Below are 22,698 nucleotides of genomic sequence, written 5' to 3'. Positions count from 1 at the left end.
CAGTCAGTGTTTTTAAGTATGCTTTCAAATCCAGGGGCTATGGTCCTGGGTAATTTTGCATTTGTTTTTCTAGAGAAAACTTTGCTTTGGATACTACAACATGTGTCACATGTTTCTCCTACTCATCTTTTATTTTATTTTATTCCTGCTCATCTTTTATTTTCTTGTGCCACATATCAACCGGATAAACTCCCATTTCTTTTTAGCATGCACGCAGCATGTATTATGCATTTTAGTTCCCTTCATTGCACAGCTAAAGCTAGACTGTCTAACAGCTGAACCATTCAATTGGGTAATTTGATTAATAATTTGTGAACATCGCATCAGCATCAAAACATGTATGCCAGAGAGCTACAGGTTCCCCACCAGCGATGCAATCTCTCCACAGTTAAATGATGTCTGCATTGTCTACTGAATAGTGCGTACCAGTCTAGGTTTCACAGTTACTGACCACCAATGTTTGAGCTTGTAGTACCAGAGATCCTGCACAAGCATTGTACATTGATAGACTTCCACTGGACTTTCAACTAATTACATTTTTAATTGCTCTGAACACCTTCAGAGCTTCCTAGCATTTGGTAGATCTGAAGGAAGCCTTGCTACCTAAATATTTTGAAGGCTATACAGTCTTAGGAAACTGTTATCCAGGTACCAAATGGTTGTTGCTTTGTTCTGTTCAGTTTTGCTACTATCCTACACGCAGAACAAACTATGCCAGTTCTCATTTATGTGAAGTTGACTCTGCAAGCCGGAGTGAATTACTCCTTACTGTGATTTTTTTCTTCTTGTTGTTGTTTTTTTTCATTTGGAAGTATTAAAGTTCAAAGAACCTCTCACCATGGTTTGGCTAAATATTATACCTGCTTCTAAAGATAGAGCAAATCAAAGTGACATCTTGGGATCACACGAATGAATCATTTGCAAAGCTGGAAATAAGACATGGAAACTCATTTGGAACTAATAAGAGAATTCTTTGTTAGCATATTTTTAACCAAGGGGTCTGGTCCTGGGTAAAGTTAGTGAAGTCTACACGCAATGGCTCTGTAGTTCCAGTAGTAGAAGGGGAAATCCTGGCAACTGCAACTTCCTACTTGTGGCACTGTGACAGAACAAGCTGTAGCCACTACAATTTATTTTCCTGCACAGCTATCAGAGGTACGTGCAGTTTGTATTCTGAATCTGATTGTCCAAATTGACTGTGTCTGAGCCTTGTAGACCACTGTAAAAAGGTAAAGGGACCCCTGACCATTAGGTCCAGTCGTGACCGACTCTGGGGTTGCGGCGCTCATCTCGCTTTATTGGCCGAGGGAGCCGGCGTTTGTCCGCAGACAGCTTCCGGATCATGTGGCCAGCATGACTAAGCCGCTTCTGGTGAACCAGAGCAGCACACGGAAACGCCGTTTACCTTCCCACTGGAGTGGTACCTATTTATCTACTTGCACTTTGACGTACTTTCGAACTGCTAGGTTGGCAGGAGCAGGGACCGAGCAACGGGAGCTCACCCCGTCGTGGGGATTCGAACCACCAACCTTCTAATCGGCAAGTCCTGGGCTCTGTGGTTTAACCCACAGCGCCACCCGCGTCCCTTGTAGACCACTGTAGGATGTGTGCATTCATATGCCTTTCCCTGGGCAGCAGTCTTTTTATTACGGAACTAGGAAACCTCATTAAAAGCAAAACAAAACAAAACAAAACCATAGCTTACAAGAGCAGGGAAGGATGCTTGTACCTGTTATGTGGTAATACTACGTGGTTCTCAGTTTCAAAGTGTATCAGAACTTAGGCAAATTTAGATTTCCTCTGTAGGACTAAATTGTGTTTCTCCTCTCAGAGAAGTAGACAGATATATTTCTTGATACACTTTCGGAATGTCATAACACTGAAAATAGGTTCAAATGGTGGTGGGAATTTATTTACTAGGTTATTTTCTTAGACAGAGATCTCTACGCAATGTAGTAGTGGCTATTGCAGTGATAACAAATCACGACTTCTGAGATTCAAGTCTGTTTGAAGTCTAGATAAAATACTATTTGTGTTAAGATACTTTTTAATGATTGGATTAACAGTCTTGGTAAACAGAATATGTGGGTTTGTGGTTATCATGTTTAGTTCCCAAGCAATAATATTTTTCATTGCATCTTCTGTTGCCATTTGAATCATCAAGATTTTAGGTTGTGTGGAAATCTTTAAAGGTATTTATGGGTTATAAAATTCAGCCAAACTATTGAACAGGTCTCATTTGTGATTCGAATTTGAGTATACTGAAAAACCCTTAGGTGCGCTATGACTTTCAGACATGATTCATTTGCATGCTCCTTTAAAAACTTACGAACACCCTATAATTTGGGCAGCTGCCATCGGCTTTCCAGACAAATTGTTCCAGCCAGGATAGACTGTTTGGCCATGAGCTGTATATTCCTGCCGTTTTGTGTGTGCCTCTTCCCCTCTTGTCCGCTCAGGGTGACCTTTCAAATCTCATCTTTGTGTATCTATGCTATTCAGAGATAAGTAGTGAGAAGTGGCCTAAATATTGAACATGATCACTCAGCAGCAAGCCATGTTGCCATAGCCATCTCATTAGAAATGTTCCTTTTTAATCTGAGCATCTAGTATAAACAATCTCACTGAATGTACAGACTGAACCCTTTATTTCTGATTATCAGCAGTGCATAACTTACTACAAGAGGCAAATTAAACTGGTGATCATGCTGCTAAATTGATAATGTGGACTCCTCATGTCATCTGCTTTCTGGTTTTGGGTGAGTCACTTCTCCCTGTCTTGGGTTTCCCCAACTGCAAAATGGGGTTTAATTGTGTTCTTATTTGTAAAAATGCATTATTTTGATGCCGTTCTGTGTCCATGCTTGAATATAAAAAGGTAAAGGTACCCCTGCCCGTACGGGCCAGTCTTGACAGACTCTAGGGTTGTGCGCCCATCTCACTTAAGAGGCCAGGGGCCAGCGCTGTCCGGAGACACTTCCGGGTCACGTGGCCAGCGTGACATTGCTGCTCTGGCGAGCCAAAGCCGCACACGGAAACGCCGTTTACCTTCCCGCCATTAAGCGGTCCCTATTTATCTACTTGCACCCAGAGGTGCTTTCGAACTGCTAGGTTGGCAGGCGCTGGGACCGAGCAACGGGAGCGCACCCCGCCGCGGGGATTCGAACCGCCGACCTTTCGATCGGCAAGCCCTAGGCGCTGAGGCTTTTACCCACAGCGCCACCCGCGTCCCTTGCTTGAATATAGCTTTTTGTAATAATTTTCTAAAAGAATCTATACAAAAGCATACAAACCATACATACTACTACTACTGCTAATAATAATAATAATAATAATAATAATAATAATAATAATAATAATAACAATTTATTATTTATACCCCGCCCATCTGGCCGAGTTTCTGCAGCCACTCTGGGCGGCTCCCAATCGAGTGTTAAAAACAATACAGCATTAAATATTAAAAACTTCCTTAAATAGGGCTGCCTTCAGATGTCTTTTTAAAATAGGATAGCTGCTTATTTCCTTGACATCTGATGGGAGGTCGTTCCACAGGGCAGGCGCCACTACCGAGAAGGCCCTCTGTCTGGTTCCCTGTAACCTCACTTCTTGCAATGAGGGAACTGCCAGAAGGCCCTCGGAGCTGGACCTCAGTGTCCGGGCTGAATGATAGGGGTGGAGACGCTCCTTCAGGTATACAGGACCGAGGCCGTTTAGGGCTTTAAAAGTCAGCATCAACACTTTGAATTGTGCTTGGAAACATACTGGGAGCCAATGCAGATCTCTCAGGACCGGTGTTATATGGTCCCAGCAGCCACTCCCAGTCACACACCCACACACCTGTTAATATTATGGAACATTTCATTAGTTATTAACAATATATTTGTCAGCACTGCAAACCATGTATATATTATTTCAACATTTGTTACATTTTATCACAGCTATGAAAAAGCATTAAAAGATTGTATCCTGTAATTCTTCTCTCTATATGTCATAAAAAGGAGACATTTTTTTTTTCAAATTGTTCTTGCTTTGGACTCTCTTCTCTCATTCTGAGCAGTTTAGTTAAATTCATCCCTGAACTGTACCATACTTTCATAATTATTTTACTATCAGTGCTCGAGCACTTATGCCATTGGGCAGCTAGCAGTATAAGTTTCTACTTATAAAACTCATTATGTTTAACATATTGGTACCTTTGGGCCTTTTGGAGTTCATTTATTTTGTCAGTTGGCTCTAATGTAATGATTCTTTCATTCTTCGCAATATCTCTTGCTTTTGTAATATTGTGCTGTATTCATAAATTTATATTTCCTGTCAAACGGAACATACTGTTGTACATAAAAGACTAGTTGGGATATTTGAGGAGATAATATTTTCTTTGTTTGCTTTGGACTTGCAATGGTGTATTAATCATATTGGGTTTTACCAGTTATTGAATATGGTTTTTTGTGCTACTTATGTTCCCATGTTTGAATGCTTCCTGACAATAAAATATGCCATATTTGTTTAGAATCTTAAAACTAAGGTCATATTGGCCAATAGGACTACATTTTGCAAATGAAGAAAGTCTCTGTTACTCTTTTGATGTCATAATTCCAGCAGCTAAAGATACAGCCAACAAGCTGGCAACTTATAATGAAGAGTGCAATGTCATCTCTACAGCAACTTTCCCCCTAGAAGCCGGTCTCTGAGTGAGCAGAAATGAGCCGTCTGCTCTTGAAGTATTCCAGGAGCCGTGCAAGTCACTTGAAAGTAGCATTGCGGAAAGGTGTACCATTAATCCTTTCTCGGCCAATGGCTATATGCTTCCCTTGGGGAGGATAAAGATCTTGACAGAGGCTGGCCCTTACTCTGGAAATTTGTCACTTGTCTCTATCAAGGTGCAAGAGTGTTTAAATGAATCGGACAGGGCAGTTTGTAGGACTGCAATAATAGCTCACAGTTCAGCTCAGTGCTTGTGGAGGAACTCAGTGCTTGTTTTAGAAATTGGAAGGTATGTAACTAGACTTAGAGGAGATGGTGTGACAGGATCTGTTCTGTCCCATTCCCCCCAATTTCCAACTTATTCTCTTGACAGTCCTCTGTTTCAGCATTATGGATTACTGATGGAGGACTGTAGCTCAGAGGTAGCACTGAGGTCAGAGGTTCTATCCCACCAGAATCGGGTAAAATAAACTTTCTGAAACGCTGAAGAGCTACTGGAGGTCAGTGTAGCCGATACTGAACTGGCTAGACCGATTGACTTGGCAGCTTTCTGTGTTCCTAATTTGGTGGCGTATGGAACTTGGTGGACAATCTCCCTCTGTTTGCAGGTGGACAGGGTGGGATGGTGTTGAGCGCAGAATTGGGAGGTTACAAGATGGAAGGTGAACATGGCTGGAGAACGCTATATAATTAGCCATGAGAGTTCATGCTCTGATCCGGTTCTTGGAGGAGCTGTCAGTCACTCCCAAACCATGTGTTTCAAGAAATAAATAATTCAGACTCTTGGGAGACTCGGGTGTGCCATCATTCAGTTAGCCTCCTCGGGCCAGGTAATTATGCTGTGTGTCTAACTACATCAGGAGTGATTGATCCAATCTTGCTTGATATAGGGATGCACCCAAATTACCTGCCCTCAGAGGACGTCACACTCAACTCTCTATTGGAAGTAGCCTGTGCAGTTTTGCTTCTCCTCCCCCCCCCCCCCCCCCGCCGGAAGGTTTGCAAGCTCGTTTACAACTCTAGAGAAGGCTGTGAATTAATTACACTGAGCCCCGCATCAGCTGTCTTAACTATGGAACTTTTTTTCTTTTTCACCTCCTGCCATGCCTGCTCTATAATTTGGTGTGAAACTTAGACACACCTTGCCATCGCTCATATAGGCAAGTTGTTCCACAGAAAAAAACAAAAAAAGCAAGGTGTGGAATTAAAAAATGCAAGTGAAGAGATGAGTAATTCTGCATTGTAGAGGGAAGTGTCTAATTTGGTGTTAGTGGGTGGGTCAAACCACCCAAATCTGTGCACACAGATTGGGCTGAGTTGAGTTGTCTCTTTGCTGCACCACACCCTGCTCTTCAGGGATTTGAAGCTTTTCTGTCAATCCCTGACTTAGAATGCAGCCTTATCAGGTTAGCTGGCAGGCAGGCAGGCAGCCTAGCCAAAAGAATGACTTTTAACTGACTCCACAGAAGCAGCAATCTGAATATGCTGTCGTCTCTTGTGGCAAGACTCCAGATCTTCTGTGCTCAACTGTTCTTCGTTTCCCCTCTCCTGCTTTTTCTAGGGTTTTGGCATCGGTGATGAGAAATGGGGTATGATGTAGCTCGTTTTCAAGGGGATGTTGATGAAGATCTTATATGTCCCATCTGCAGCGGGGTCTTGGAGGAGCCAGTGCAGGTAGGTCAGCGTAAAGATTTTGTAGTTTATTGGAAAGCTGAAGGTTTTCTATGTCAAAGCTGTATTAGATCTTTGTTCAGCTGCATGACTGAGGGAGAATACATGTGATAGTACTCTTTGTTTTAATTTTTAAAGCTATAATATAGTCTGATTTGTTAAGCCAAAGAAAAAAGTTTAAAAATGCACACTGTATCTATGCAAATTCCACTGGAATCTGTTAAACATCGTGAGCTTTGTTTGGAGTTCAGGCTCAAATTTAACAGCCCATGTTAATCACTGAATACTAATTGGGTAGGTAGTTTATCCATATAAAAGGCAGTGGACTTCATGATAGGCTATGCACTTCATGGTATTAAAATATAGGCTATCGGAGCACATGATTTCTCTACTATCTGTTGCAATTTCTTCTGGATTTTCCAAAATGATAGACCTAGGGCTGTGAATGTTAACTAGTTAACAATTTGTACACATAAGGAGAGTCCTGCTGAATTTTTGCCAAAGGCTCCTCTGTTTCTCTCGGTGACCAACCAGGTGCCTTTCAGAAACATACAAGCAGGACCTGGCATATGTTCAAGCCAACCCCACATATGATTGTCACATGTGACCACATGCATCTATTTTGCTTTCCCTATAGTAATATGGTAATATGTCAGTCAGCTGTAAGCCTGTCTTGTTCTCTTATCAGTAGTAAACAAATCACTTCTATCTGTAGCTAAAGTGAACTGGATAGGTAAAGGATTGATTTCTTTGCTGGCAAGGTATTCTTGAAAAGATGAATTAAGCTAAACAGCTAGCTGCTGAATTTTAGATTGACTTGTTCGGCTTGCATATGAAAGAAGCACTGGGTGGCCGCAAAAGTGCTTTGGAATATCATTAAAAGGAAAAAAAACAGTTTGAATTCAGCTCTCTGTCTTGCAGGTAGCTGGTAACTAGATGACGATGAACCTTCAGATACTTGTATAACTAGGCATACTGGGAGTTGTCATTCCACATTCAGAACAAAAGCTTCTGTTTCTTGAGAGGCTGGAACTGCTGGAGCATGAGTTTATTTTTGCACAGGGAACTGGCAGAAACTATTCTTATCTTAGTAGGTCTCCTTATGTAACATTTGCACGAAGAAGCATTAACCAAAAATATGGCCTTGCTGCAGGTTACATGGCTGGCTTTGGTGCTTGCTCCATATGCAGGTATGGGACCCTAATCCTGAAGGGCCCTTTGCTTTTCCTTTATTCAGATTTTTATCCCCCCTTTCACTTCAAAATGAAGTCCCCAGGGAGCCTAATATAAACAAACATTAAAAGTAAATATCAAACATTAAAAGTAAATATCAAAACCTGCATTCCTGTACCCGTGAAAATCTACGAAAGCAAATATATATATATATATATATGCAGGTTTTGGTGTCCTCGGGTATCTTCCCGTGTAAAAGTTGGGGTGTCTAGGCGACGTTTCGACGAGGTCTCACTCGTCATCTTCAGGCTGGTGCTTTCGGCTTCTTGTTACTGGAACAGAGCAGGATCTCAGTGTTTGAGTTCCTATAAATACTGTTGAGGAGGTGTGGCCTCCAATGTTCTGGGCAGAGAGGAAGTTCCCAGGCTAGTGTGCCTTTTCTTCTTTTGTTCCTTAATTGCTTGAGGGATATCTTGAGTGATTTCTTGAGTGATATCCTGAGTACCACTTAGGTGGGTCATTAGGTGTGGATTAGTTGCTAAAGCCTTTGTGTCTTGACCTCTTGAACTTTGTGAAGAGTTTTTCTGAGAAGATGGGTGTACTACATTTAGTTGTGCTCTGGCTTGGCTTCGTGTATAGGGGCGAGCTGTGGTTTTGTGGCCTGTGCCAGCCAGATCTGTGTAGGGATTGCAGGGGGGTGCAGCATCCGGAGGTGCCACCATGGTTTGGCTACTGGATGGTGTCTGTAATTTATCTGTGGAGAGGGTCTGGGTTTGGGTCTGGTGTGGTTGATTGGTGATGGCGTTCTGTGTGCCTCTGGATCTGGTGTCAGTTTTTGTGGGGAGGGCTAATTTCCAGATGTCTGGCAAGCGGGATGTGTCGTCACGCTTGTTCATGTTGTGAGGGTGTTTCTCTATCTCGATGGCTTCCATGATTATTCTCTTGTGGTGATGTTCCATGTTAGAGAGCAATTTGGAATCTGCAAAATTAATTTCGTGTCCTGTTTCTTTCATGTGTTGGAAGAGAGAGGAAGTTTTTTCTTCTTTTTTGACGGCATTCTTGTGTTCTGCGATACGTGCATTTATTCGTCTGTTTGTTTGTCCAATGTACGTGGCTGGGCAGACTTTGCAGGGTATTTCATAGACCCCTTGGTTTTCCAACTGGATTTTATCCTTGGGGTTTCTGAGGATATTGGCTATTTTTTGGTTGGCGCAAAAGGCTGTTTTGATATTGTGTTTATGGAGGATTTTGCTAATTTTATCTGTAGTGCCCTTGATATAAGGAAGGAGGGCCATGCCATTGTTTTCTTCTGTGTCTTGGTTTTTGGGGGGTGTTTCTTTTTGGATTAGCTTCGTAACCCTGTTTTGCTGGTATCCATTGGCAATTAACACATTTGAGAGATTCTGTAACTCAGTTGTCAAGTGGTCTTTGTCAGCCAGGCGTTTGGTTCTGGAGATGAGAGTCTTGGCTACGGAGTTTATTTGTGCAGGGTGGTGGTGTGATTGTGCATGTAAGTAGCGGTTGGTGTGTGTTTTTTTCCGGTAGATAGTGTGTCCTAGGGAGCCATCAGGTTTTTTGTAGATTAGGACGTCAAGAAAGGGAAGTTGGTTGTTGGCTTCTATTTCCATAGTGAATTGTATTTTGGGGTGTAGGCTGTTGAGATGTGTGAGGAAGCTGTCCAGTTTTTCCTTCCCGTGTGGCCAAATTACAAAGGTGTCGTCAACATATCTGAGCCAAAGTTTGGGTTTGTGTTCTGACTTGTCTAAAGCATTGGTTTCAAAGTGTTCCATGTACAGGTTTGCGATGACCGGTGAGAGGGGTGATCCCATAGGTGCTCCTTCTATCTGTTTGTATCTTTGTCCATTGTGGATGAAGTACGTGTTGGTTAGGCAGTGGTTGGTCAGGTCCAAGATGTATTCGGGGGGATTGTATTTGTTTTGAATGGCTGTCAAGGCTTCATTAATGGGCACTTGTGTGAAGAGAGATACAACATCGAAGCTCACAAGTAGGTCATTGGGATGTAGGTTTTGCTTCTTTATTGTTTCTATGAACTGGAAGGAGTTTGGAACGTGTGAAGAGATGGATTCTGCATAGGGCTGGAGTTGCTTGGCGAGAAATTTAGCGAGATTTTGTAGAGGTGAGCCTATGGAGCTGACTATTGGTCTGAGTGGTGTTCCTTCTTTGTGTATCTTGGGGAGGCCGTAGAGTTTGGGGCATCTGGATGATTTTTCTCTGGGGATGATTCTTAGCTGGATTTCTTCACTGATAGGAGAGGCTTTTATTTTGGATTTGGTGGTTTTTTCCAGGTAGGTGGTGGGATCTGTTTTTATAGGTTGGTAGGTAGGGTCTTGGAGTAGATTTGATAGTTTTGCTTGGTAGTCCGATGTGTTCATCACAACAGTGGCATTACCTTTGTCTGCTGGGAGAATGATTATGTTGTTGTCTTTCCTCAGGTTGGTGAGTGCTTTCTGTTCTTCTTTGTGTAAATTGCTTCTGGGTGGTTTGCTGGAGCAGAGGATGTTGGTGACTTCAAGTCTGATTTTATTGGCTTCATCTGGGTTGATTTTGGTTAGGCTAGCTTCGACTCCGCATATGATGTTTTCCGTGGGGATGCGTCTCGGGGCGACTGCAAAGTTGAAACCTTTGGAGAGTACTTTGGTTTCAGTTGAGGTGAGGATCCTGTCTGATATGTTATGTACTGTTTGTTTCATGGGTTGTTGTGGAGGGTGGCTGGGCTTCTGGCGTTTCTCTAGTTTGTGGAGTTTGTTGGTATGTGTGTCTGTCTTATGTGAGGTCTCCGTTTCAGCTCTCCAGACGGCTAGTTGTTTGCATTTGTCCCAGAGTGCAGGGTGGATTTTGTTACAGAGTTTGAGGTGAAGAGTGAGCAGATCTTTGTTGGTTTGGTTTAGTAGGTATCTTTTCTTGTGTAGTTCGTTTCTGATTAGGGATAGTTCAGTTCGTTTCAGGATCCTTTCGGTAGCTGGGGTTTTAGAGTGGAATTTAAGTTGGAAGCTTGTGGGAATTAAGTTGTTGTCTCGGCAGTTGCGTAGGAACAAGAGATCACATAAGATGGTGGCTCTTCGGATTTCTAGTTTCTCGTAGGTTCTTGTCAGCTGGAAGGTTTCCTCCCCGTAGAGGTGAGATATTTGCTTTCGTAGATTTTCACGGGTACAGGAATGCAGGTTTTGGTGTCCTCGGGTATCTTCCCGTGTAAAAGTTGGGGTGTCTAGGCGACGTTTCGACGAGGTCTCACTCGTCATCTTCAGGCTGGTGCTTTCGGCTTCTTGTTACTGGAACAGAGCAGGATCTCAGTGTTTGAGTTCCTATAAATACTGTTGAGGAGGTGTGGCCTCCAATGTTCTGGGCAGAGAGGAAGTTCCCAGGCTAGTGTGCCTTTTCTTCTTTTGTTCCTTAATTGCTTGAGGGATATCTTGAGTGATTTCTTGAGTGATATCCTGAGTACCACTTAGGTGGGTCATTAGGTGTGGATTAGTTGCTAAAGCCTTTGTGTCTTGACCTCTTGAACTTTGTGAAGAGTTTTTCTGAGAAGATGGGTGTACTACATTTAGTTGTGCTCTGGCTTGGCTTCGTGTATAGGGGCGAGCTGTGGTTTTGTGGCCTGTGCCAGCCAGATCTGTGTAGGGATTGCAGGGGGGTGCAGCATCCGGAGGTGCCACCATGGTTTGGCTACTGGATGGTGTCTGTAATTTATCTGTGGAGAGGGTCTGGGTTTGGGTCTGGTGTGGTTGATTGGTGATGGCGTTCTGTGTGCCTCTGGATCTGGTGTCAGTTTTTGTGGGGAGGGCTAATTTCCAGATGTCTGGCAAGCGGGATGTGTCGTCACGCTTGTTCATGTTGTGAGGGTGTTTCTCTATCTCGATGGCTTCCATGATTATTCTCTTGTGGTGATGTTCCATGTTAGAGAGCAATTTGGAATCTGCAAAATTAATTTCGTGTCCTGTTTCTTTCATGTGTTGGAAGAGAGAGGAAGTTTTTTCTTCTTTTTTGACGGCATTCTTGTGTTCTGCGATACGTGCATTTATTCGTCTGTTTGTTTGTCCAATGTACGTGGCTGGGCAGACTTTGCAGGGTATTTCATAGACCCCTTGGTTTTCCAACTGGATTTTATCCTTGGGGTTTCTGAGGATATTGGCTATTTTTTGGTTGGCGCAAAAGGCTGTTTTGATATTGTGTTTATGGAGGATTTTGCTAATTTTATCTGTAGTGCCCTTGATATAAGGAAGGAGGGCCATGCCATTGTTTTCTTCTGTGTCTTGGTTTTTGGGGGGTGTTTCTTTTTGGATTAGCTTCGTAACCCTGTTTTGCTGGTATCCATTGGCAATTAACACATTTGAGAGATTCTGTAACTCAGTTGTCAAGTGGTCTTTGTCAGCCAGGCGTTTGGTTCTGGAGATGAGAGTCTTGGCTACGGAGTTTATTTGTGCAGGGTGGTGGTGTGATTGTGCATGTAAGTAGCGGTTGGTGTGTGTTTTTTTCCGGTAGATAGTGTGTCCTAGGGAGCCATCAGGTTTTTTGTAGATTAGGACGTCAAGAAAGGGAAGTTGGTTGTTGGCTTCTATTTCCATAGTGAATTGTATTTTGGGGTGTAGGCTGTTGAGATGTGTGAGGAAGCTGTCCAGTTTTTCCTTCCCGTGTGGCCAAATTACAAAGGTGTCGTCAACATATCTGAGCCAAAGTTTGGGTTTGTGTTCTGACTTGTCTAAAGCATTGGTTTCAAAGTGTTCCATGTACAGGTTTGCGATGACCGGTGAGAGGGGTGATCCCATAGGTGCTCCTTCTATCTGTTTGTATCTTTGTCCATTGTGGATGAAGTACGTGTTGGTTAGGCAGTGGTTGGTCAGGTCCAAGATGTATTCGGGGGGATTGTATTTGTTTTGAATGGCTGTCAAGGCTTCATTAATGGGCACTTGTGTGAAGAGAGATACAACATCGAAGCTCACAAGTAGGTCATTGGGATGTAGGTTTTGCTTCTTTATTGTTTCTATGAACTGGAAGGAGTTTGGAACGTGTGAAGAGATGGATTCTGCATAGGGCTGGAGTTGCTTGGCGAGAAATTTAGCGAGATTTTGTAGAGGTGAGCCTATGGAGCTGACTATTGGTCTGAGTGGTGTTCCTTCTTTGTGTATCTTGGGGAGGCCGTAGAGTTTGGGGCATCTGGATGATTTTTCTCTGGGGATGATTCTTAGCTGGATTTCTTCACTGATAGGAGAGGCTTTTATTTTGGATTTGGTGGTTTTTTCCAGGTAGGTGGTGGGATCTGTTTTTATAGGTTGGTAGGTAGGGTCTTGGAGTAGATTTGATAGTTTTGCTTGGTAGTCCGATGTGTTCATCACAACAGTGGCATTACCTTTGTCTGCTGGGAGAATGATTATGTTGTTGTCTTTCCTCAGGTTGGTGAGTGCTTTCTGTTCTTCTTTGTGTAAATTGCTTCTGGGTGGTTTGCTGGAGCAGAGGATGTTGGTGACTTCAAGTCTGATTTTATTGGCTTCATCTGGGTTGATTTTGGTTAGGCTAGCTTCGACTCCGCATATGATGTTTTCCGTGGGGATGCGTCTCGGGGCGACTGCAAAGTTGAAACCTTTGGAGAGTACTTTGGTTTCAGTTGAGGTGAGGATCCTGTCTGATATGTTATGTACTGTTTGTTTCATGGGTTGTTGTGGAGGGTGGCTGGGCTTCTGGCGTTTCTCTAGTTTGTGGAGTTTGTTGGTATGTGTGTCTGTCTTATGTGAGGTCTCCGTTTCAGCTCTCCAGACGGCTAGTTGTTTGCATTTGTCCCAGAGTGCAGGGTGGATTTTGTTACAGAGTTTGAGGTGAAGAGTGAGCAGATCTTTGTTGGTTTGGTTTAGTAGGTATCTTTTCTTGTGTAGTTCGTTTCTGATTAGGGATAGTTCAGTTCGTTTCAGGATCCTTTCGGTAGCTGGGGTTTTAGAGTGGAATTTAAGTTGGAAGCTTGTGGGAATTAAGTTGTTGTCTCGGCAGTTGCGTAGGAACAAGAGATCACATAAGATGGTGGCTCTTCGGATTTCTAGTTTCTCGTAGGTTCTTGTCAGCTGGAAGGTTTCCTCCCCGTAGAGGTGAGATATTTGCTTTCGTAGATTTTCACGGGTACAGGAATGCAGGTTTTGGTGTCCTCGGGTATCTTCCCGTGTAAAAGTTGGGGTGTCTAGGCGACGTTTCGACGAGGTCTCACTCGTCATCTTCAGGCTGGTGCTTTCGGCTTCTTGTTACTGGAACAGAGCAGGATCTCAGTGTTTGAGTTCCTATAAATACTGTTGAGGAGGTGTGGCCTCCAATGTTCTGGGCAGAGAGGAAGTTCCCAGGCTAGTGTGCCTTTTCTTCTTTTGTTCCTTAATTGCTTGAGGGATATCTTGAGTGATTTCTTGAGTGATATCCTGAGTACCACTTAGGTGGGTCATTAGGTGTGGATTAGTTGCTAAAGCCTTTGTGTCTTGACCTCTTGAACTTTGTGAAGAGTTTTTCTGAGAAGATGGGTGTACTACATTTAGTTGTGCTCTGGCTTGGCTTCGTGTATAGGGGCGAGCTGTGGTTTTGTGGCCTGTGCCAGCCAGATCTGTGTAGGGATTGCAGGGGGGTGCAGCATCCGGAGGTGCCACCATGGTTTGGCTACTGGATGGTGTCTGTAATTTATCTGTGGAGAGGGTCTGGGTTTGGGTCTGGTGTGGTTGATTGGTGATGGCGTTCTGTGTGCCTCTGGATCTGGTGTCAGTTTTTGTGGGGAGGGCTAATTTCCAGATGTCTGGCAAGCGGGATGTGTCGTCACGCTTGTTCATGTTGTGAGGGTGTTTCTCTATCTCGATGGCTTCCATGATTATTCTCTTGTGGTGATGTTCCATGTTAGAGAGCAATTTGGAATCTGCAAAATTAATTTCGTGTCCTGTTTCTTTCATGTGTTGGAAGAGAGAGGAAGTTTTTTCTTCTTTTTTGACGGCATTCTTGTGTTCTGCGATACGTGCATTTATTCGTCTGTTTGTTTGTCCAATGTACGTGGCTGGGCAGACTTTGCAGGGTATTTCATAGACCCCTTGGTTTTCCAACTGGATTTTATCCTTGGGGTTTCTGAGGATATTGGCTATTTTTTGGTTGGCGCAAAAGGCTGTTTTGATATTGTGTTTATGGAGGATTTTGCTAATTTTATCTGTAGTGCCCTTGATATAAGGAAGGAGGGCCATGCCATTGTTTTCTTCTGTGTCTTGGTTTTTGGGGGGTGTTTCTTTTTGGATTAGCTTCGTAACCCTGTTTTGCTGGTATCCATTGGCAATTAACACATTTGAGAGATTCTGTAACTCAGTTGTCAAGTGGTCTTTGTCAGCCAGGCGTTTGGTTCTGGAGATGAGAGTCTTGGCTACGGAGTTTATTTGTGCAGGGTGGTGGTGTGATTGTGCATGTAAGTAGCGGTTGGTGTGTGTTTTTTTCCGGTAGATAGTGTGTCCTAGGGAGCCATCAGGTTTTTTGTAGATTAGGACGTCAAGAAAGGGAAGTTGGTTGTTGGCTTCTATTTCCATAGTGAATTGTATTTTGGGGTGTAGGCTGTTGAGATGTGTGAGGAAGCTGTCCAGTTTTTATAAACATTGCTTAAACTTTTTTTAAAAAAGCAAAATGTGGGGGTGGCAGAAAACCAAAAAGTGAGAAACAAATTTCTGGATGAAGCAAAAATAAATCACACAGTCTGCCCAGAGCCTGCTAAAACAAAGTCTTCAGAAAGCAACGGGAAACGAGCAATCAGGGGGCGAGATGGACCTCGCCAGTCACATCTTGTGCACTGAACAGAGAAGGCATTTTCTCTCGCTAATTAGTGACCCTGTAAAATGCATCAGTCAAGTTAAAATGCTGTTCCAACCTGTCAGAGGAGACAGAAGCTTGTATTCAACGAAATAATTGCTTTCATGGAATGACTTCCACAAGCACAGCAAAGCCCCCCGAATCTGTTCTGGGGGTTCCAGAACAGATTTCGGAGTAGTCTGGTGGGAGGAAGGAGGAGAAGGAAAGGAAGTTCTCTTGCGAATACAATGATTTTGTTGGATACAACCTACCAGAACTAGCTGATTCGCAGTAGCCATGAGAGATCAGTCTACCTAAAATACTCAAGTGTTTTGTTATGGTATGTGTGCAAAATATCTTAGTGTTAAACAGTATTTCTGATCGCACTAGAAACATTATTCTTAGCAAGCTAGTTAGGCATGTTAATAAACTCAAATTGTTTCCCTCTTGCGCAAGAGACAGACTGTTTTGCGTTTAAATTTGAAGCGACACTCTAAAAACTGCCTCAGAATGCACATTGCATCTAATCCATTGTGATACGGTTCATACAATGGAGAGCAACATGTGCTATTCAGCTGCACATCTTGATTTTCTCTGAACAGGAAGTCATTAAGCTTGGGAGAATGGGAGAGGAAATAGACCGAGAGCTTCTGAACTTTCCTAACTCCCTTTTAGATTGAATATGTGTTGTGCATTACCAGTTACCCAGCTGCCTCCGCCACCCGAGTTGTGTTATCTCTCAGCCTCTCTTCATATGGGGTCAGGGTGTAGGCTGGAGGCCTTTGCCTGTATTTCTGTTTATATGGGGATGAGTCAGTGAGCAAATGCAGCATTGTTAGCCTCTAATTGCTTGCTAAAGTTAAAATGTCCCTGTTAATCTTCTGTGTCTCCCATCTGCAATAGAGATTTGCTGGGGGGTTTTCTGGAGGATGCCCTCTGTGTGCATTGCTCACAAAGAATTTTATTTCGTTGGGTGGGGGGTAATTAGTTGTTCTATTGTTACTTGATGTATTGCATTCATTAACCTTTGCAATAACTATTACTGCCTAAAAAACGACAAACATCTGTTCTGCTGAGGACATGCTTATTATTCTGTACCTAGACATCCTTCTTGAAAATAAATAAAAATGTACAAAAAGTCCCTGTTAAAAAATAATTGTAGACTATTAGTAAAAGTACAGAAATCTGTTTTGTTTGCCAAGATTTGAATACACTGTATTACAGCCATCAGTAACTTTACTTCTTAGCAGACTAATTCATGAGTGATGTTTATGGGTCTCCCAAGCCAGTTGTATCACTTCCACAAGTGTTGGTCTTGTGGTCCAAATGCATCAACACAAACACTTGATGAATGACCATTTTGTGATTTCAGCAACAGTGTATTTTAAACCTTCTGTTGGCTTATGGTGCTCAACAGGTTGACCATTCTCAGCTACATCACTGGCTTATTTGGAAGCATATGGCACATGCTGAGTGTAGGAGAGCTTAGTGTAGCAGATGTCCAGGAAAAACCTGAGAGCACACAGGAAGAAACTAAGAAAATTGGCCCGATTCAGCTAATGAATCTTGCTAGCAGAAGCCAACTCAAGGACTTCTGCCAGCACAACAGGGCTTCCCCCCCTTTCTCTACCCCCTGACCCCCCCCCCCAGGTTGGCTCGGGTTGGGGGAAACCCAAGAACAGCAGATAGGCTGGAGGAGGTGAGAAGAGGGGAAATTGCTCCATCAGCACAAGCATTTCGACTTGCCAGATGGAACATTCTCCTTAGCACTACGCTGAATTCCTCCCCATTATCATAAGACAGAAAGCACGGTGAGAACCAAGCAATTGCGAATTAGTTTATAGGAAATTAAACTTCTGCCTTCTGTCAGTTGGCAATGCCTGGGAGGCAGAGCTGTGAGACGAGTAGCTGAGCTGGTGAAGTACATTTGTGCATGAATAAATCTTCTCTGGAAGAAGAGTTATAACTACAACTGTGCCTTATTTGGAGGATTGTCTATGTTACGCCCACAGGCAGTGCAATGAAAACAGCTGGTTAAAGGGAGAGGTCCTGTGCTACTTTACCCTGTGGAGTGAATTTTTCAAATCATCAAGATTTATTTTAACAATTCATTCTTGAGTTGAACGCCTTGGACAGTGGTGAATGTACACCTCCTTCCATTGATCTCTACTTGTACCACACCAGCACTGAAATGGCAAAGTATGATTTGCAATAGGCTTGATATGAGATAGAGAGAGAGATATCTCTGCCTCAAAGGCAGTAGATGATTTTCATATCCTTTGGTTGATGGCAGTTGTCCTGTGTTGCTGCTTCGGTGTCTGGTAAGTTATAGCCAAAGTGAGCTCTCTTCATCTGCTGTTAGTAGCTTAGATTGGCTTAAATTATTGGTCGAAGTTCTGTTCTTCTTCCAACTCTTTCTCTTATTTGTGAAAAACATGGAACACCGATAGAGAGCCCACATGAACACAGGCCACAAACCAGTAGCGTGAACCTGATATGTAACCTGCATTGGCATACCTTGCTCTGTTCTTTGCACAGGCTCCTCATTGCGAACACGCCTTCTGCAATGCCTGCATCACCCAGTGGTTCTCCCAACAACAGACTTGCCCTGTGGACCGAAGTGTGGTGACCGTGGCTCACTTGCGGCCTGTTCCTCGGATCATGCGTAATATGCTATCTAAGCTGCAGATCACATGTGACAACGCTGTTTTTGGTTGTACCGCTGTAGTGCGACTTGACAACCTGATGTCTCACCTCAACGACTGTGAACACAATCCAAAGCGGCCTGTGACTTGTGAGCAGGGATGCGGGTAAGTATTCAGCTAGGTCTGACCCGATGCAATGCAATGTCATAGTTCAGTGCTTTGTCTAAGGCAGACATGTCCAAAGTCTGTTTCGGGGGCCTAATCCGGCCCGCCAGTTGGTTTAATCCGGCCCCTGTGGCAGTTTATCTCCTGGGGTAAAAGCCCAACAACTTCAATCCTTAAAAAAAGCTCAAGAACTTTGGGGTAAAATCATAAAAAAGCAACAGCTTTGGTCGGCCTTCATGCATGTTCACTTCATCAAATCTGGCCCTCTTTGAAAAAAGTTTGGGCACCCCTGGTCTAAGGGTTTTATATAGCCAATGGAGACGGGACGTGGGTGCCGCTGTGGGTTAAACCACAGAGCCTAGGACTTGCCGATCAGAAGGTCGGCGGTTCCAATCCCCGCAACGGGGTGAGCTCCCGTTGCTCGGTCCCTGCTCCTGCCAGCCTAGCAGTTCGAAAGCACGTCAAAGTGCAAGTAGATAAATAGGTACCGCTCTGGCGGGAAGGTAAACGGCGTTTCCATGTGCTGCTCTGGTTTGCCAGAAGCGGCTTAGTCATGCTGGCCACATGACCCGGAAGCTGTACGCCAGCTCCCTTGGCCAATAAAGCGAGATGAGCGCCGCAACCCCAGAGTCGGTCATGACTGGACCTAATGGTCAGGGATCCCTTTACCTTTTACTATAGCCAGTAGGGCTTCATTCCCATGCCAGCGTGAACTGGAAAAATCAGCAGGAGAGACACATTGGTTGTGTGGTCCACCTGGTCAAGCTTAATATGAGACAGCTTTTATGATGCGTGCGGCACAGTTGAGTTGCGCAATACTGGCAGCTGGTAACTTGAGACTACTGACTTCAGTCCCAGTTTGCTTTAAAGTATAGATTTTTGCTTCTGCATTGTTTGCAGGTCAGCTAACCATGAGTTTCTATTAGAAGACACCCATTGCTTAATCACCTTTCTCAATTCCTGCTGTTCCTTCTCCATGCAGCTTGGAAATGCCCAAAGATGAGTTACCGAATCATAACTGCATCAAACACTTGCGGTCAGTGGTGCAGCAGCAACAGACAAGGATAGCTGAGTTGGAAAAGACTTCAGCAGAACATAAGCACCAGCTAGCGGAGCAGGTAACAGCTTCTTTTGCAGCAGTCTTTGTGGCTCCTTTAAGTAGATAAACAATTCCTCTTTCCCCAGGCAAGCTCAAATAACTGATAAGAGTTTGTGTTGCCATGAGAAATGGCTAAAGGACTAAATTACCTCTCTTGTTAGTTCAGAATTTGTCAGAGGATGAAAAATCAATTGGGGGGGGGGGTTGTTAGAAGATAGGGAATATTGAGTTTAAGTATTGTGTAAGTGTTATAGCTGAGTCCTGATGTTAAGGAGGAAGGGAAGCTTTCAAAAGACTCTTGCCCAGATGGATTTCAAATATTTTTTAGACTCTGGATTCTTCTCAAGTTCTGAGTGGCTGTAAAATATCCAAAAGGGGCATTCACTATGTGACAGTTGGTTTTTCTTAAAATACAGAGGCTAAAACCTTTCAGGTACTGAAAGTTCCTTTTGTAGCTTTGAGCAGTAATGCAGTCTAGTACCACAGGACATTATCATTGAATGGTATTTATATAGTGTACAGTGGTACCTTGGTTCTCAAACGTAATCCGTTCCGGAAGTCGGTTCCAAAACCAAAGCGTTCCAAAACCAAGGCATGCTTTCCCATAGAAAGTAATGCAAAATGGATTAATCCGTTCCATACTTTTAAAAACAACCCCTAAAACAGCAATTTAACATGAATTTTACTATCTAATGAGACCACTGATCCATAAAATGAAAGCAATAAACAATGTACTGCAGTCACACAGTCAATCAGTAGCTGAACTGGGTTCCACACAGTCACAAAAACGCAAAATAAACAGCAAAAACAGACAGACCTCAGCATAACACTCAGAAGCGTGGCACTCAAAACGGAGCATGTTCAGCTTCCGAAAAAAGTTCGCAAACCGGAACAAACTCCATGCAGTGCTGGGTTTGCCACTGAGCCTGCCACTGAGTTGTGGCAGGCTTATGATGCCTTCAAAAACTGTTGGCTCATACAAATGGCTAAAGTTTGCCTCTGAATGCAAGTTGCATGTAGCAAGCTACAGGGGAGTACTTTTGCCTCCAAGTCCTGCTGTGTGGGCTTCCCAAAAACATCTGGCTGACTTGTGAGAAGCTAGATGCACCTTTGGTCTGATCCTTGATGGCCATTGGTTGTGGTTTTACGCCTGTCATGAAACTTTTGAAGGCATGAGAGCCCTGCCGGGGAAAAGGGTCTTATTTTCAGGAATTACGGAATGCCTACAGGACATGTTTATTATATCCCACTTTTCCTTTAGAAAGTTCAGGTCATCCTAATGTAGGGTTCCCATGTTCTTCCTATCCTGGAGAAATGGGAGATAGGTCCACATTCACTTAGCTTCAACCACGCTATGCGTTTTATGTTCCCTGACTCTTCACTAGGTCCATACCTAGCATCCCATTACCGTCTCGTAATGGAGAGATCTAAACGTCGGGGACATATTTTTTTTTAACGGGGTCTTTCTCAAAATCTTATTTGAAAAACTGCAGCTTTCATCTTCTCGTTTACTCTGTTTCTTTCAGAAACGTGACATTCAGTTGTTGAAAGCATATATGCGAGCGATACGTAGTGTCAATCCCAACCTGCAGAATTTGGAGGAGACTATTGAATATAATGAAATCCTAGAGTAAGTGCTGGAACTGAGTTTTAAAAGAGGGTGGAATGGTGAGGGTATTTTTTTTGACATGGGCAAGGCCAGCATAGCTAAGATAATGTTGGAAAGTGATTGAAAAAGGGAATGAAGAAGACCTCACTGTCTTGTAATCTCTGTGTGTGTGTGTGTGTGTGTGCGCGCGTGTGTGTGTGTGTTCGCATTGCAAATTTGCACATTTCTAGGGATACGATAAGGGATGCAGGTGGCGCTGTGGGTTAAACCACAGAGCCTAGGACTTGCCGATCAGAAGGTCGCGGTTCGAATCCCCGCAACGGTGTGAGCTCCCGTTGCTCGGTCCCACCTAGCAGTTCGAAAGCACATCAGAAAGTGCAAGTAGATAAATAGGTACCGCTCCAGCGGGAAGGTAAACGGCGTTTCTGTGTGCTGCTCTGGTTCGCCAGAAGCGGCTTAGTCACGCTGGCCACATGACCTGGAAGCTGTACACCGGCTCCCTCCGGCCAGTAAAGCGAGATGAGTGCCGCAACCCCAGAGTCGGTCACGACTGGACCTAACAGTCAGGGGTCCCTTTACCTTTACCTTTAGGGATACAATAATATACAGAGTAGGCAAGGAGATGCTTCCTATTATGGCAACGCAGGTGTTTGTGGGGGTGGCTGCAGGGGCAAGAGAGGAAGGGGTGGAGTTCCACTCACATATCACTCACATATCACCCAAGGTGTTTCAAAACATTGGATTCCTGGAGTGTTACAGGAGCTTGAATCCATGCTGCCTGGCTGATTCGCATACAGGAGCAATAGGTAGAAAAGAAATGTTTACTATTTTGCATTTTTATTTTGAAGGCTTAGGTCAGATACCGTGTTCATAACACAGATGAAAACAATCAAAATTAAAAATGAAATCAGTTCCAGTCTAGTCTTAAACCCTTACACTGTCTCTAGAAAATGTTACAATAGCTTCTCTCTGGCAATTTTTTAGGGAAAGAAAAATCCACTGTTGTGTGTCTGCTTTTTAACATTGTGTTATATGTACACCATCGGTCAATTCCAACTTAACATGATGAAGCAAAAGGAGTGTTTAGAGCAGGGTTGTTTGCAATTAAAAAGGAGAACAAACAATAAAGGTAAAGGTACCCCTGCCCGTACGGGCCAGTCGTGACCGACTCTGGGGTTGCGCGCCCATCTCGCTTAAGAGGCCGGGGGCCAGCGCTGTCCGGAGACACTTCCGGGTCACGTGGCCAGCGTGACGAATCTGCTCTGGCGAGCTTGCACCAGCGCAGCACACGGAAACGCCGTTTACCTTCCCGCTATAAAGCAGTACCTGTTTATCTACTTGCACTTAAGAGTGCTTTCAAACTGCTAGGTGGGCAGGAGCTGGGACCGAACGACGGGAGCTCACCCCACCGCGGGGATTTGAACCGCCAACCATACGATCGGCAAGTCCTAGGTGCTGAGGTTTTACCCACAGCGCCACCCGGTGGCTAACAAACAATGGGCTATAGTAAAATATCTCATTATGTATGATATAATGTAGAAGGGAGAAAAGGATTTAAACACATTTCCTAAATATGGAGTCTTATTCAGTATAACTCTCTTGTCTTCCAAAGTGTTGATTCCCTGAAATCCATACCAGCTGACAGTGCAGGCCCTGGACCACAGATATTATGTGCTGCTTTCAGTCTTAACCATGGGAGACGATAAGCTGCTAACAGTTTAAAGTAGCTGCAATCTCCAGTAGCAGAGTGCATTATAGGGATCAAATCTTGAAGCCTCACATTTCTCACTTCAGGGTAGATTGGAAATGAAATAATGGATTTGGTGGCAGAG

The 22,698-nt window shown here is 43.7% G+C and overlaps 1 protein-coding gene across 6 annotated transcripts in view; it reads left to right on the top strand.

The window, feature by feature from the left end:
• RNF41 (ring finger protein 41) overlaps positions 1-22,698 on the top strand; it is a 40,813-nt gene that overhangs the window by 14,350 nt on the left and 3,765 nt on the right. For 2 of the 6 annotated variants that reach the window (XM_028709889.2, XM_028709899.2), the window contains exons 3-7: positions 2,664-2,759; positions 6,266-6,378; positions 17,887-18,158; positions 19,141-19,276; positions 20,784-20,887. In XM_028709889.2, coding sequence (XP_028565722.1) covers positions 6,289-6,378; positions 17,887-18,158; positions 19,141-19,276; positions 20,784-20,887 — 602 coding nt within the window. In that variant the 5' untranslated portion in view covers positions 2,664-2,759; positions 6,266-6,288. The remainder of the gene's footprint in view (positions 1-2,663; positions 2,760-6,265; positions 6,379-17,886; positions 18,159-19,140; positions 19,277-20,783; positions 20,888-22,698) is intronic. The other 4 variants (XM_028709915.2, XM_028709925.2, XM_028709907.2 and 1 more) reach the window with 4 other exon arrangements.

This window comes from Podarcis muralis, chromosome 2 (genome assembly GCF_964188315.1).
Source record: "Podarcis muralis chromosome 2, rPodMur119.hap1.1, whole genome shotgun sequence".
Lineage (NCBI taxonomy): Eukaryota > Metazoa > Chordata > Lepidosauria > Squamata > Lacertidae > Podarcis > Podarcis muralis.
Note: the sequence above shows the minus strand (reverse complement) of the source record. Positions and strands in the feature narration are given on the sequence as shown.